General features: G+C 26.4%; 1 protein-coding gene across 1 annotated transcript in view; it reads left to right on the top strand.

The window, feature by feature from the left end:
• The window catches only part of LOC136079857 (uncharacterized), a 142082-nt gene that overhangs the window by 104035 nt on the left and 21847 nt on the right, over positions 1-16200 (top strand). The window contains exon 12 of the mRNA XM_065796512.1: positions 7362-7406. Within this exon, the coding sequence (XP_065652584.1) occupies positions 7362-7406 (45 nt within the window). The remainder of the gene's footprint in view (positions 1-7361; positions 7407-16200) is intronic.

Below are 16200 nucleotides of genomic sequence, written 5' to 3'. Positions count from 1 at the left end.
ACATTTAGGATTTTTTTTTTATCGTTTTCAGTGCCGTACCCAGACGTAATCCATAACTTTGAACGGGTACCCAAACTTAAAAGTGCATAAATTATAAATTTCAACATTACTAAATAAAGGAATGTAAATGCAAAGAAAAATCACTCTTGTATTAAACTTCAACAGAAATAAAATTTTATGAAAGCAATAGTTTTAAAACTTTTTTTTTTTAATTGTTAGAAAGTGAATATATTTACTTTATTGTATTGATATTATTAATAGAAAATAACATGCATTGAATAACTTTAATATATATACTTAATTTATAATTAAAATTTTATTGGCTTATACTTTCAAAATAATGTCATTAAAATCATTTTAAATGGTTTCCAATTTAATCACTTTCAAATAACAGAAACATGTTTTAAAATAACGCCAATATTTTAATATTTAGAAAAGATATTTTCAAAGAAAAGATTTATAATTATTTATTTTATTAAAACCTTTTTTATATTGTAAAGATTTAAAAAATATGTTGACAAATATATCTTAACACTCCATTTATTCAAAAGTTGGTATATTATCTAAAATAATACTTCAAAAGTGTGATAACAAAAAATACACATTATGCTATACAAACTAGATGAAAACACTTATTTTTTTCCATTATTAACCCAGATAAAAAAACCAACCATGTAAAGAACTACATAAAATAAGTTGGGTATTAGGTTCCAGTTCGTGCAGAATCGCATCTTCATCAATTTCCATTCGACCTCGTGTACAAACAATAGTTGATTTGTATTCAACTTAGAATTAGCTAACAAAAAATATTTATAAATTAGAGAAAACCCTATTTATAAATACTTTTTTTATATTATAACCTTAATTTATATTTAAACAATAGGGTTAAATATAAATATTTAAAACTATGTTTTATTACCTATAGGTAATGAAAACATATGTAATTTCTTAAACATATATTTATGTAAGTTAATTAAGTAACTATATAATTTATTATAAGTTACTAAACCCATATAGTAATAATATTATGAGTTGGTTATATTAATAATAGTTGAGTTATATTACCTTATATAAGTATACCTTATATAAGTATATTACCTTAGTATATATTTATTTATTTAAAAACTACAGAAGGACTTGAAGGCCACTTACACTGGAGTATACATTAGAAAAATGTTGTAATAAGTTGAACGAAGCAGTACTGCGAGACGGGTCTTAAACATTGAGACAGACGATGGAGACACCATATTCTCTAATAAACTATTCCATACATTAACAATTCGATTTGAAAAGAAACATTTGGTGCTGTTTATATTACAATGGTGTTTGTACGGTACTAATTTAAAAATTATATTATAATACTATAATATAGTTTTTAAAAAAATAAAATTTGCATTTTTCAAGAGACTGTGAAAGTGTGGTTCCAGGTTTAACAACTATACCTCTATAAATATCGGATGTAAGAGATGCATTTTCAGGAAAAGCAGGCATTTTTATTTAATTCTTTTTATTTACTTTAGTCAAATAAATTAAATATTAGGCCTTAATTTGAGCTAAACAAAACAATTTTTAGCTACGTAAAAACTTCTTATAATATAAGTTATATTAAGTGATTTGCATGTAGCTTTAAAGCGTACGTGCTACGCTTTTATGTATGCATAAAGTTTGTATAGATAAAATTGCATGATACTAGTATTTACAAGTAATACTACTACTGATATTATTAATACCTTATGGTGATAATTATTATCAAATAAATTCAAAGTAAGAAAGATTATTATCACGTTGCTGTTATGATAATAACAATGTGATAATAATTTTTCTTACTTTAAATCTAAAAAAAATTAAAGAGTTTTTTTTTAGTAACTGCCTAATTGAGCTTTAGTAAACTATAAACTATTGCGAATTAGTAAGTAAATTCTTTATTGATAAGAATTTATAATTTTTCCCATTAATTAATTTATCCTAATTCTTTAGTAAACTTTTTGAGGCGATCACATATTTTAGCAACCCTTCCCTTTTCCCCACCTTCGAAAGTATGTCACATATTCCAAATTTTTCACATTTTAAAACAGAGTAGAGACTAAAAAAAGGTGTTATTTTACACCGTTTTAAAAAAAATAAACCTCCAAAGTGTATAATTACCTCAAAACGGTGTAAAATTACACCTTTTACTTAAATCATTTTCAATAAGCACCTTTAGGTTATATTATTACCAAAACGGTGTAACTTTACACCTTTTAAATAAACTTTATAAAATTTTTCTACTTTTACACCGTTTTGGACCTTTTAATAAAACGGTGTAAAACTGAGATTATAATTTTGAAAAACAGTATAAAACATCTTTACACCGTTTTACACCGTTTTACACCGTTCATTTAAAACGGTGTAAAAATAGAAAAATGTTGCATTATTTAAGTTTTACACCATTTTGAAACGGTGTAGTTGATAAAGAAGTTATTATTTTACACCGTTTTAATAAAAATGCACCTTTAGAATGTAAAATTACACCAAAACGGAGTAAATTTACACAAATATTTATATATATATATATATATATATATATATATATATATATATATATATATATATATATATATATATATATATATATATATATATATATATATATATATATATATATATATATATATATATATATATATATATATATATATATATATATATATATATATATATATATATATATAAATATTTGTGTATATATATATATATGTAGTTGTAAGTCATGCTGTGGTGGACAAGTCCAGTGAGTGTGAGGTTGCGCATACTGTGCAAGGATGTATGCTTGATTGTTACCAATCAAAAACATTTCAAAACAGTTATCGAATTTTGCATTTACAGCTTTAATCGGAAGCAGTTTCCAATCGTTTGTGATTCTGTTAAAAAAAAAAAAAAGTTCCATCATAGGATCTCTGGCGAATTTTTTTCAATACCGTGTATGATTTTGTATAATGCTATCAGTTCTTTCCTTTTTGTTCTCAATGTTATCAAGCCAAAGGCAATCAGTCTTTATACTTTAAACTTCTATTAGATGAAACGAGTTTAGTTGCTCTGCGTTTTTTTTTTGTCAGTTTCCTTTCATATAAGGAGACAAAACCGGAACTGCAAATTCAAAACTTAAACAAAGAGATTGATAATAAAAACTTGAAAACAGTTTCTTTGTTTGTCTTATCATTTGTTTTGCTTTGTAAAATATATATATATATATATATATATATATATATATATATATATATATATATATATATATATATATATATATATATATATATATAATATATATATATATATATATATAGTAACTTATTCAAGTTTTGTAGAACAAATAACTCAATGATTTTGCTTATACTAAGAAACATGAAGTTGTATACCATTATTGAAAAGAGGACAATATTTATTGGTGAAGCCATAAAATCTCACAAAGTACTAGTTTTTGTTAATTCTCCGCAACCAGTACTGAGTCCTTTCCAAGGCTCTCTTTAAGTCATTTTGTATTTCTTTGACATACTTATTTGATTTTACTCTATATAAAATTTTGGTATCTTCAGCATAGAAAATAACTTTAAAATACTTTCTATAGTGTTTGAAAAGTCATTTATGTAGACAAAAAAAAGAATCGTCCAATCACTGAACTTTGTAGCACAACTCTAAAAACATCAACCCAATTAAAGTTTACCCTTGACTAATTTCTGTCTTCTATATCTTAGAAAAGATGCATTCCATTTTAGTACTAATCCGTCAACACTTTACACTTTTAGTTTTAGATATATAATCTGTTATGAGCATCTGTGTCAAACATTATGCAAAACCTTGTAGAACAACATCAACTGGAATATAATAATTTATGTTTATTGTTATAAAATCAGTTGTTACCAATAGATTTATTGTGAATGATATATTCTTTAAAAATTAATGTTGATGTTCGGTTGGCAAATGGATTTTGTAAAAATAAGTTTCACTATTATTTAGAGTAATACCTTCTGGAATCTTATACAGAACTGAAGTGAATGAAACTGGCCTATAATTATCTGCAACTTTTTTACCATCTTTTATGAAAAGAGGAATTTTATTTGGAGATTTAAATTGAATAAGCAGTTGCCTTGAAGCTAAAGATTATCTGAATGGTAATAAAAGTGCCAACGCCTCTGAGTAACTTTTTAGCATCACAGGGTAAATTTTTATCAGATTTAAATTCTTTATTTTTGTCAAATCTTTGAAGCCTGTTCAAAACATTATTATAATTGAGTTCATTAGCAGAAAAACTAAAAATAATTTTAGCACAATTGTTAACTTTTGACCAAACTTAGCATCTAAAAAGCATTTGTTTAAAATATTTGCAATTTCAAATACATCTTGAAAAAAAACATTCATCATCTTACTGTAAAGCTTTTATTGAATCTTACACCACTGATATCATCTTTTACAATTTATTGTTTATATATTTTTAAAGCGATTTTAAATTTTTGGATTGTAAGTTTTGTTCATAATTCATTCTAGAATCTGTTTTATTATCTTCACTCAAATTAGCATATTTTCATTTTCGAACACAATTTCTAAAACTCGAATTTTTCTTTTTCTTAATCAGGGGATTAAGTTGTTTTTTTAACCAAGAAATTTTCATGCTTCAAATATGTGAAACATTAACAGGGGGAATAAATTGCTTGTAATGCTAAAGTAATAAATTATTTCATTATGCATACCCTAAACTGGAATATTTCTGTACAGTTGTGCCCAGTCAACATTTGAAATAAATTAAGAAATTTTATCATAATTTGCTTTTTTGTAAACAAACTTGTAAGAGTTTGCACGTAGAAATTTTATTTTTTTAATAAAGTAGTTAAACAAAAAATTACTGAATGTCTTTAAGTGTTTCTATTAAGCACAAACTGTGTATCTATTGCAAATACATTTCTTGAATAATTTGTAAAAATCAAATCCATATATATATATATTATTTGCCACTTTATTTGAGATTCGGAAAGTTGCAAAATTTTTTATGCTGACCTAAAAAGATGGTTATTGTGTTATTGAAGATATGTTAAATTTCTAAATTTGTTATATATAGAAGATATATTTCCATTAGATCAATTTTTTGAGGGAAAATGAAAATCTCCCATAGTAAGAATATCTTTAAACTTTCTTTTATCAAAATAATTGCTGGCTAAAAATCAAAAGCAGCCATATTAACATAACCACTTTGCCTATAGAGACAACCCAGCAGATATTGTTTTAGATTTGCAGTGGACCTTTAAAGATATTTTACTAAAATTTCGTTTATTTGAGTTTTGCTTATCAGTGATTTAGAGAATCATTATTGGTACCTGCTATGAATAGCAAGCCCATAACATTACGACATGTTAAAGGTGGCTTGCCACTTTTAGCGTCTACCACTTATGGTGCGCTGTATAACCGATGAGCGAAACTACAGCGGTCCGCGCAAAATTCTAATATATGTCCATTGAAATTCCACTAAAAAATGTTTGCTGGGTTAAGATACTTCTTTAACAAGTTTCTCCAGTTAGATTTGAACGAATTATATTGACAACAAACATAAACTTATTAAACTTAATTAGACTTTTGGCTCCTAAAAGTATTAGGTTTTGTAGACTCGATTCATTAAGTTCAACAATGATAGAGCTAGGTTTTGGTACTTTTTTAAAAAACTACTTCTTTTTTTGAATCAGGTACTACGTAAAAAATGACATTTAAAAATATATATAATACTTTTCTTTTGTTTCTCTCTCTCGTTTAGATTGTTTGATTGTTACATTTTCAATAGTTATTTGTTCAACTGGCTATTTTGAATTTCAACACCCATTTTTAACTATAAGAACCCAATAATTAATTATACTAAAAGATTTTAGTTTAGCATTTGCTGTATTTAAGTCAGATCTCAATTTGCTAATTTCAAACAAATTTGTGTCTCATTTAGTTTTATAATTTTCAATTGATTAGAGAGTGATAAATCAAGTTTTGAGATTTTGCTAAACCGCTCATGCATCACTTTTGCTGAGTTTGAATGATTATCTGGACCAAAAACTGTCCAGTTTTTGTTCAGCAAAAAATCAGCATTTATTCTTTGATAATTCTTTGTTTGGTCGGAGGACTACCACTTTAATTACCAGTATATTACCTCCTGGACGTAGATTTTTATATTATCCCAGTGAAGATTGTTTTAATGGACTTGCAGTGAATCTATACAGGCATTTTTATTGAAGTTTTGCTTATTTATAAGCAAATTAACCAATGAGCAAAACTTTCAAAAAGTTCTCTCAAAAGTTCTATATAGGAACACTAAATTTTCTATAAAGTTAAAAGCAAGTAAAAAGTAAACAGTACAAATATTAAAATCCAAATAACAGATATGTAATAATAAAAATATTGACGTTATTTTTTTAGTGCTTTGTCTAAGTAATATTACACAAATAAACACGGTTTTATTAAAACTTATTTTTACCTTAAAAAGAATAACTTTTACTTTTTCAAACTAATATTAAAATCTTTATAAACCGTGTTTAAGTAATTATTAAGATTATTTTAAACCATAAAAAAAAATTATTAAAATTAATAAAATAATAGAAAGAAATTACTATAATCATTTTAAGCCATAGCAAAGCAATAATTGAAACCAAGAAAATCCGTAAAAAATACTTTTTAAAATCAACTAATCCGAAGAATGTTTTTTTTTTTTTTTAAACAATCAAAAGTAGTTATTAAAACCATTTAAAACCATTGAAAATTAAAAAAGCATTTAAACCATAGAAAATATTTACTAAACAACTATTACTTTAGCAAAATAGTTTTCAAAACTCTTTTAAGCTATGGAAAATAATTAATAAATTTATTATAAACCAGAAAAAAAAAATTTTGTTTAATTCATTTTACACGGCAGAAAAAACGTATTAAAATCATTAAAGTCAAAGAATATTTAACTGTTTTTAAACGATTAAAAAATTTACTAAACCATTAAAAATAAGTACTAAAATTGTATTAAAGCAAATAAACGTAATTGTTGAAAACATTATAAACCAAAAAAAGGTGCTAAAACATACTGTAAGTATGACTTACTCTAAGTAATTGTTAAAAAAAGTATTGACTTACTCTAACACATTATCTATGGTTGCTAAAAAACTTTTTGTTGTAGTCATAGCTTCTAAACTAAACTGTATTAGTTTACTTTAGCAGTTACTGATTACAACAACAACAACAACTACAACAACAACAACAACACCAGTGACGATTAGAATTGTAAATATTATAATGATAGTGTTAGTTAAAAAAGTTAGGAAAATGAAAATTTAAAAGATGTTTTTTTTATTCTTATAATATTTTTTTAGCACCAACATGCATTGTTTTTTGTAATGGTACAAATACTTGTGCTGGTGAGTTGTTTAAATTTTTTTTTTTAATTTTAACTTTTAAACTTAAAAGAAATAGTTGCTTCTAAATTGTATATTTAAAATTGATTTTTTCTTTTTTAATAAAAGACAGATTTTTACAAAAATGTGTAATATAATTGTAAAATGTACAAGTAAATTATGTGTTTAATTTTGTTTCAGTAACCCAATATTTTTAAATGACCTTATTAATTTTGTTTGTGTGTGTGTATCTGTGTGTATGAGCGTTATTTTGTTATTTTGTACAGTTCAGATTTTTTATTTTATCAACTTTGAAAGAAACTTTCACGAATTCTTCATACCTTAGTAATTTACGTAATCATTACCCAGCAAATATTTTTTTGCGGATTTTTAGTCGATTTATATAGGCATGATGATGAAATATATATGAGCTTATATGAGCGGAACACTGTTTTTTTCATCGGTGACTCAGTAAACCATAAGTAGCAGCCACCAAAAAGAGGTAGTCAATGAATAGTCACTATTTTAGACATTTCGGAAAGTAATCGGCTTGCCTTTTATATCTGATGCTACTAATGATAACCCTATGTAAGCCGATGAACAAAACTTTAATGAACCGCTAAAAAATGTCTACATAGACCCAATGAAAATCCACTTAACAATGTCTGAGTAACTATTATAGTTCATATTTATTAAAATTGCAGTTTAGAAGAAACAAATTGAAAAACTACCGGTTTTTAAATTTCTTACAAAGGTTACAAGCAAATGAATGAAAACTTAAATTACTTTTTTAGTTGAAACAAAACAAATTTTCATTTTTTTCTAAATTGAACAAATTGAAAAACAAAACGAATATTCATTTTTTTCTAAATTGATCGCAAAGTTGAAACTCTCACACTTCAGATGTTTTTGTTCGTTTCAACTTTGCCTTTTAGTTGAAAGTTGTAACATTTTTACAACTCATATCCAGGGTGATAAAAAGACGTCGCTGCGACGTTGGTTTGTGGTTCAAAAACTAACTAAACATCCATATTTTGTTTTTGCTTGCAATTTTTATATTTAATTACAAATCTTAACAATAAAGTTTAGTATTATCTTAAATATAAATACCACTTGTGATTTTTAGCAATAGAGAAAAATGATACATTTAAAGATTTTTGCAGAAATGCCATGCTTATACGTTAATTATTACTCCATAATTCTTTCATTAACATCTTTATAGGTTTTGCTAATAAAACCTTTAATTAAAAATATTTATATTTTTTTATAAAATAGTTTTTTCATTATTTAAAATATTAAAAGCTAACAGAAATATAATTATTTAAAATTTTTAAGAATTAGAAAACCACCAATTAAAATTAAATTTTGATTAGCAGCTTAAATTATAGATAAGTATTAGTGTTATTTCAGCTAAAATGATAAAACAAACTTTGAAACATTCTAAATATTCTTTTTAACTTCTCTATTTAGTAAAAGAGTTGATTTTGAACAAGTTTACGTCATCTAAAAAATACAAAAAAGCAAGTCTTTATTTATAATAAAATAATACTGTTTTGCCTTAAAAATTGGTACACGGTAATAGCATCATAAGTTATGATATTTTTTTGCTATTACCATTTTTTTAAATGTAAAATATATTTCAACAACATTGTCTTGAGCGTCATGTCACTCTGGCAAATAAACATGCACAATAAATGAAACTTTTCTTCCATATTTTCACAAAATCTGTTCTGCTTACTGTCAGAAGTTTTTGAAGAGATGCTTCAATTGAAGATGCTTAAAGAATAAAAATTAAACTTGATGTAAAAAAGTAAATTATAAAGAATGTAGCTATTATGACTAAATACAACACATTCACTGAAATAATTAATTTATTTTAAGGACGACAAGAAACTGAGTTTATTATGACGTTGTTTTACTGAGTTGTGGCAAGGTCATTTAAAGATCATCCAACGTCATAACTTGATAATAAACTAATTGCAACGTTGATATTACGTCGTGTTGCTGGAGAGTTTGCGGCAGTTCGGTCAACTTAATATTAATGTTTGGTTCTACACCAGTTAGATTTCTGCGTAAACTATAAAAAATTTATTTTTTAAAAAGCAAATAAATTCAATAGCTCCATTATAGTTTCGAATGACATTTGATTTACTTTTTTTTCATTTGCTACAATTGTAACAATGACAACTTTTTAGCTATTTTAAAAGAAACTTAAATTTACATTAAAAAAATGCATTTCATGAAGCTGTAATCTAACATAAAAAGATTATATCCTAACTATGGCGGGTAAGAACTGCTATTCCATTACAATATTATTACGTTTCATTTTACATTTTTGGAATCCAGATGCTAGTTGCTCTGCAATGCAATCAATGATAATGTTTATTGCTTTACTTTTGCAACAATCATGAGAAACTTCTATGCCTAAAATTAATAGTGAGAAATCTATAACTACCTCAAATGAAACTTCAAGTTACATAAAAAATAACGCATTGAATCAAACTCAATTGTAAAATAGGGATAATAATGCTTCAATTAATCTTTTTTAAATTCTAAACTCATAATATTTATATTACTGAGATTCAAATAGCAGAGCACTCAGATTTTCTTAGTCACATTTAACAATTCAATTCAAGGTCTAAAGATTTTTCCCAATGCATGCTAGTGAAAAGGTTAAGGCCTTATTGTGTTTCTATTTACCTAAAATACAAAAGTGCTTGATAAAATTAATCTAATAAGCTAATACTTTTATATATTAAAAATGAATAGATTTTACTACACACACACGCACACGCATAAACATACACACACACACACACACACTCACACACACACACACACACACACACACACAAATCCGCTTTAAGTTTGCAATCAAAATATTGGAATTTTTATTTTTTTAACAAACCAAAAGAAAAAAATAATACTGCCTTCTTCTCCAACTTTTTTGAGTTTTTTATATCCATTTGGAATGATATAAAGTTCGCATTTTTTTGTATTACACGCTTTTATTAAATTATTAAATTTAAATTGCTAACTTTTTATCAGAAAACTTTAACATACATCAATGTTGGTAGCATCCGTTTGGTGAGCCTTTTTAAAGTCGGTAAGTATGTATTTTATACTCCAGTTATTGTTTTGATCACTGTATTATATTCATGGCAGAATGTAACCAACAACTGGCAGCTTGTAATATGGATGAACAAAAAAAGTGAAAACACCATTCAATTATAAATATTACTGATAATTTAGATTGTTATATTTAAATAAAACAGTATTGAACATTTGGTACCTAGTCAATAAATATTTTAGCACATCGTAGCAGATATATTAAGTCGCCAACCTCAACCTCTACCTAAACCTTAACATCCGGGCTGCCTTGATGTCATCATAGTCCTCCAATATAAGCCTTGCAATGAGTTTTTGCAGATGACTTTGAAAACAACAGCCTTAGCTTTAAATCATGCTTAAATCTTGGTAGCCTTACAAGGAAGCAAGTTCATTGTCTGAGCTGCACAGCGACAGTGCTTTAGTTGAATGATATAATTATAAGTTTCCAGAATTTTCTTAAATAAGCTAAGCATCGAGTTAACCATTTCAGGATTTATCTTCTCTCTGTATTTCCTACTTGAATGAATAAAGCTGGCAGAAGGTACCGAAAAGAATTGACTGTTGTCTGAGTTTTTGCATCAACTTAAGGATTAGAAAACCTAGTTAAAGTACCAATTTTTAATTGACTACGACACTTTTAAATTTTCAGCGCTTTCTGAAACTAGAAATAGTTATCAGCTGATAGTTTTTGAACTAAATGCTTTGTTGTGTGATGCAAGCAACCCTCGATGTTGCTTACATCACATCCATTTTTGTCACCAACAATAGTATCTAAAGAAATAATATTAATAACAAAATTGTCTGTCAATCATTGGGCATGTTGAAAAAATCCAAAATTAAAAAATAAAATTCAAAAGCAAAGTTTAGATTTGTTGCTTTAAGCAAATTATGGAATTTTAAATGGCCAAAATTGCTTTACATATTTGAAAAATATTTATTGTCATGTAAAAAAAATTAGAATTCTAACAGAAAGAAGCAAGAAACGCAAAATATATTAAATAGTTACACATTTAGATATTTTTATACAACATCAAAGACAAAAATATTTACAAAACTATAAGGCGTGAATGTTTTTAAAACTGTTGAATGCTTTTGTCAGACAAAAATTTATTACAGAGAATAAAACAATACCATGTGCAGTTAGGAAATTTACACCTACCCCTTTTTTTACCATAAATTGGCCAGCAGCTAACAGTATCGGCCTTGACACTGTGGAGGAGCAATTGTTTTTGCAGACCATTGCTACATCATATAGTCTTTCACCGTCATTGCTGGTTAATCACAGTTTTTAAATGCCTCTTCTCTGCTTCGCAAGCTTTCAAGTAGCTTAGTTTTAAACCTACGTAAAGAAAGGTGTGGGGATTCTTTTGGGGTTGTGGTCTTCTCTATACAGAAGCCAACACTGAACAACATTAGATCAAAAAAATGATGCACAAAAAGATGATTCCACTTTTTTAATTGATTGGGGTTTCTGTAGAGAGCCAGCAACAAATTTAACAAGTCAACGCTACCCATAAAAGAAATAAATAAACTACCTTAGACTTAGCCTGACTTTTAAGATTTATTTATACTATAAAGTTTAAATATTATTGTTATACATTTTATAGTTACATAAAAAAGTGAAAATAATAAACAATATCAGCTTAGTTTACTTTAAGCAAAATTCTACACAATCACTTATTAAATAGTACCAAGTGAATGCATAGAAAAAAGGAAAAACAATTACTTTTGCTTTAATGCAAGTAGACCAGAAATCTAAAAAAAAACATCAAGATTTTTTTTTGCTCATTGGCATTTGTTGCAATTTTGTCGCAATAAACAAAGTCAAAGCTTTAATTATAAAAATATTAAGAATTGTTGCAGAAATGAATAGTATGTGAATTGATATATGATTCAACTTTTAGAAAATTTTTTTTACATGTACTAAACATTATGTTTAATATGATATTTATTCAAAATTTACTTACTGTATTGATTTGACGGCGCAATGTTTGTTAAAATGTGAATAAGATCAAAAAAGGTTCTACACAAAGACGCTCCTGTGTTGGTTTTGTAAAAAACTGCTACGGGAATTTAGCAAAACAAAATATTATAATAAAATCGCGAACAAAACATAAAAGCATATAAAGTATTATTGTAAATATGGCACGTGATGAAGTATAGGGGTACAGTTATACAGGATAGAGATAAAGAAATACAGTTCTATAATTAGTATGAAAAAGTTATAATTTATTGATTTCAATTTCAAGTTAGATAAAAATAGTTTAAGGTCATGCGTTCCCAAAAATTCATTTCATGGTCATGTGCTCCCAAAAAACTTTTTTAAGAAGTCTAAATAAACAGACTTTATTGTACAGCAATACAGCTTAACTAAAATGTAATATTTAATAACTATAACTAAATAGCTGAGTTTTTTAGCATAAAAATTGACAACTTTCAGACTATTTTTTTTTGAGCCATGTTAAAAACAACTTAACCCATGCATGCTTGAAAGTAGCACACTCAGAAGAGAATGTGTCCCCTTCGGATGCGTCCCAAGATGTACTATTTTGGACTTGGACAAGTAGACCTAAACTCCGGAATATTTCGTGTACTAGATGAATGATTGCATGATCGGTTGAATGGCCAGATTTGAACCCAAATTGTTTATCGTAAAGAATTTTATTATAAGTTAAAAAAGAAAACAGTCTGTTATACATAACACGTTCTAAAATCTTGGAAAAGCAGGTAAGAATTGAGATTGGTCTGTAGTTTGAGACATCCGAAGGATCACCTGTTTTATAGATTGGTGTGACCTTTGCCCATTTTAAGTTTTCAGGAAAAACTCCGTGTTTTAAAGATAAATTAAAAATATGTAGAAGTGGTATTTTTATAAAACTTATTGATTTAATAACGACAATACTACTGACATCATCAGCTTAAACACCAAACATGACAAACACGGCCGCTGCGGTTAGATATGAGTTGGGTACGGTACTTTGAGGAGCGTGATGGATATCAAAATTGGATTTTCTTATTTAAAATGCAAGCGTGCCACAACACCACAATTATTACTATTATCAATTCAGCTCTTGTTATTTACACTAAAATTTATACACTCTCAAACATCACTAATCAGTAATAACAAAAACTGAAATATAGATTTTTATTTTCATAGTGCGTGAACATTATAAGTTATCTTGCATTTTTTTGAATTTGAACTTGTTTTTAAATTATTTTTAATATCATTAAATCTCTCAAACGAACTTATTGGCCTATTTTTAGTATTCCCATCATTCAAACTAAAATCAATATCTCCATTTTGTTCGATGTTTTTAAACCTATCAAGGATTTCAGTTTGCGAGCCTTAAATCCGCTAAAAAAAATTTCTTCAAATTTAAAGCAAAGTGTATTGAAACTCTAAAGAAACAATAAAATAAAAAAATAGATAAACGGATACATTCATGTATCAACAAGATAGATGAATGAATCTAACATACACGAATGTAACAGCATTAAAAAATTATTTAATTAAGAATAATATTCTTGTATCAATTCTACAATCGTAGTTGCATAGTTGAGTGACTTAAATCGCTGTTCAAGTCACGCAACTAATAACAGCTGTTCTATCTCTAAATGAAAATGGTATTAAAAAAGTTTATAAATAATTTTTTTTTGATGCAAATAAAAAAAAACTCACGTTAACTTGTCATCCGTGGAACTAAAACTTTACCTATACTTGTTTTTTTTAACAAATCTATACAAAAAATAATTGTCTATCAAATTTTTAGTGGAGGTCTCGGTTAATTTAAATTTTTTTTTTTTAACTACAAGTTGTAGTTAAAATATATTTTTTAAACTAACAGACACCTCTAATAAAGACTTAGTAGACAATTGATATGATGACCATTTTTAGGGTGACCACTATTTAGTTGACAATTACAATTGTGATTATTATTATTATGGTGACAATTATTTGGGTGAACATTGCCCCGGTTTTTACGCAAGAGAGCGCAGCACTAAACTAATTATAACTAGTTTGACCCTGCCCCTTCCTACGTAAAAACCGGGACAATGTTCAAACCTAACTTCAACTATATTTAAGTAAATCTCTAATATTTATAGTAAAAAATGTCTAATATATTTGCATTGCATACAAAATTTATATTAAAAAGTATTATATTACAAAATTTATATTATAAAGTTTATTGATTTCCATTTTAAGTTAGTTAAAGACTCATGGTCATGAGTTTGAACAAAATTTTTTGATTGAAAAATGTTTTGCTTTTTCGATAATCGTTCATAGTCTATATATTTGTTAATGAAATTTATTAATCTAAATAAAAAGTATTATTATATAGCTATATTGTTAAGCTATAAGTTGGATAACTATTACCAAATAGTTATTGTTATCGAATAAGTTTTTAAGCATTAAAATTGATACTTTCATACAATGTTTTTTTAACCATTTTAAAAATATTTCATATTCACACATACGTAAAAGTAGTACAGGGAGACGGAAATAAACCTCCTTTGGATGCGGACGTCCAATTGACGTCTGAGGACGTACTATACTGAAGTAGAACGTTTTTAGATGTGCCATTTTAGACTTGGACGAATGGACCAAAACGGTATGTCCTATGGATGTGCAAGGACGTCCTGTGCCCATTGGATCTAAGCCCGAAAGGACTAATGAAAATGGTTCACCTTAACAAATGTCAGACTCAATTGAAGTTCCTGTTAAGTTAAGTTTTTGAAGATATGAGAACTTAGTATAATCTGAGGCTTGTTTACTTTTATCAATGGTTAAATATAAACAAAGATATACATCATAACACTAATAACGCAGAGTTTAAAAAATGTCTATGTAAAATAAGTAACGTGTGTCAGCCTGTTTTAGATTTTCTGAGTTCTTTTTTCACAATTGAGTTTATTTAGCTACATTTATAAACATACTCGCTGTTGTCGCTTAACATCATGAAGTTTTAAATTGTCTAACATAAAATGCCTTATTGAGATTAATTTAATTCATGGCAACAAAAAAACGGTGCAATTTAAAAAAATTTGAGTTATCAGAGGGTTGATTTAACTTGAAAATTTTATTAGCTTTTTAATTAGACGATTTAACTTTATTTGGGACTTAAGGATGTATTAATAAAAACAATGAGTTTTCTCAATTGTTTTTTAGTGTATGAAGAATAACTTGAACAAGAAGTAAGCAACCCGTAAAATGGTTATTAGTAACTAAATCATTTATAACAATTTAACCTATTATCTAAAAGTTTGTAATTAAATACAAATTTATTTATATATAATATAAAAATTTCGGTACTCTACCAGCAATATCATTGCTTATAGTTAACAGCTAAAAAAAATAACATTTACACGACCCTCTTAGCCTTAATATGGTGAATAACAATTAATTAAACAAGAATTAGTAACAATTTAATTTTTAAATTTAAAGATATCCATTATAAAGATGTTCTTTTAAGGCTAAATAATTTTGATCGGAACAAAGGATTCAACAAGTTATAACTATCTATTTTGAAAAACTACGGTTTTTGCTTTTCCTGCCACACTAACTTGTATGGAGTGAATAGAAAAAGTCCAACTACAAATTCAATTTAAATCATCAAATATAATTTCAGTATATAAAAAGTGACAAAAATAATTCTGAATAATAAAGATATCTCTTTTCCTTAATTTGCTTCTAAGATACCTTTAAATA

This window comes from Hydra vulgaris, chromosome 04, assembly GCF_038396675.1.
Source record: "Hydra vulgaris chromosome 04, alternate assembly HydraT2T_AEP".
In the NCBI taxonomy this organism is placed as follows: Eukaryota; Metazoa; Cnidaria; class Hydrozoa; order Anthoathecata; family Hydridae; genus Hydra; species Hydra vulgaris.
Note: the sequence above shows the minus strand (reverse complement) of the source record. Positions and strands in the feature narration are given on the sequence as shown.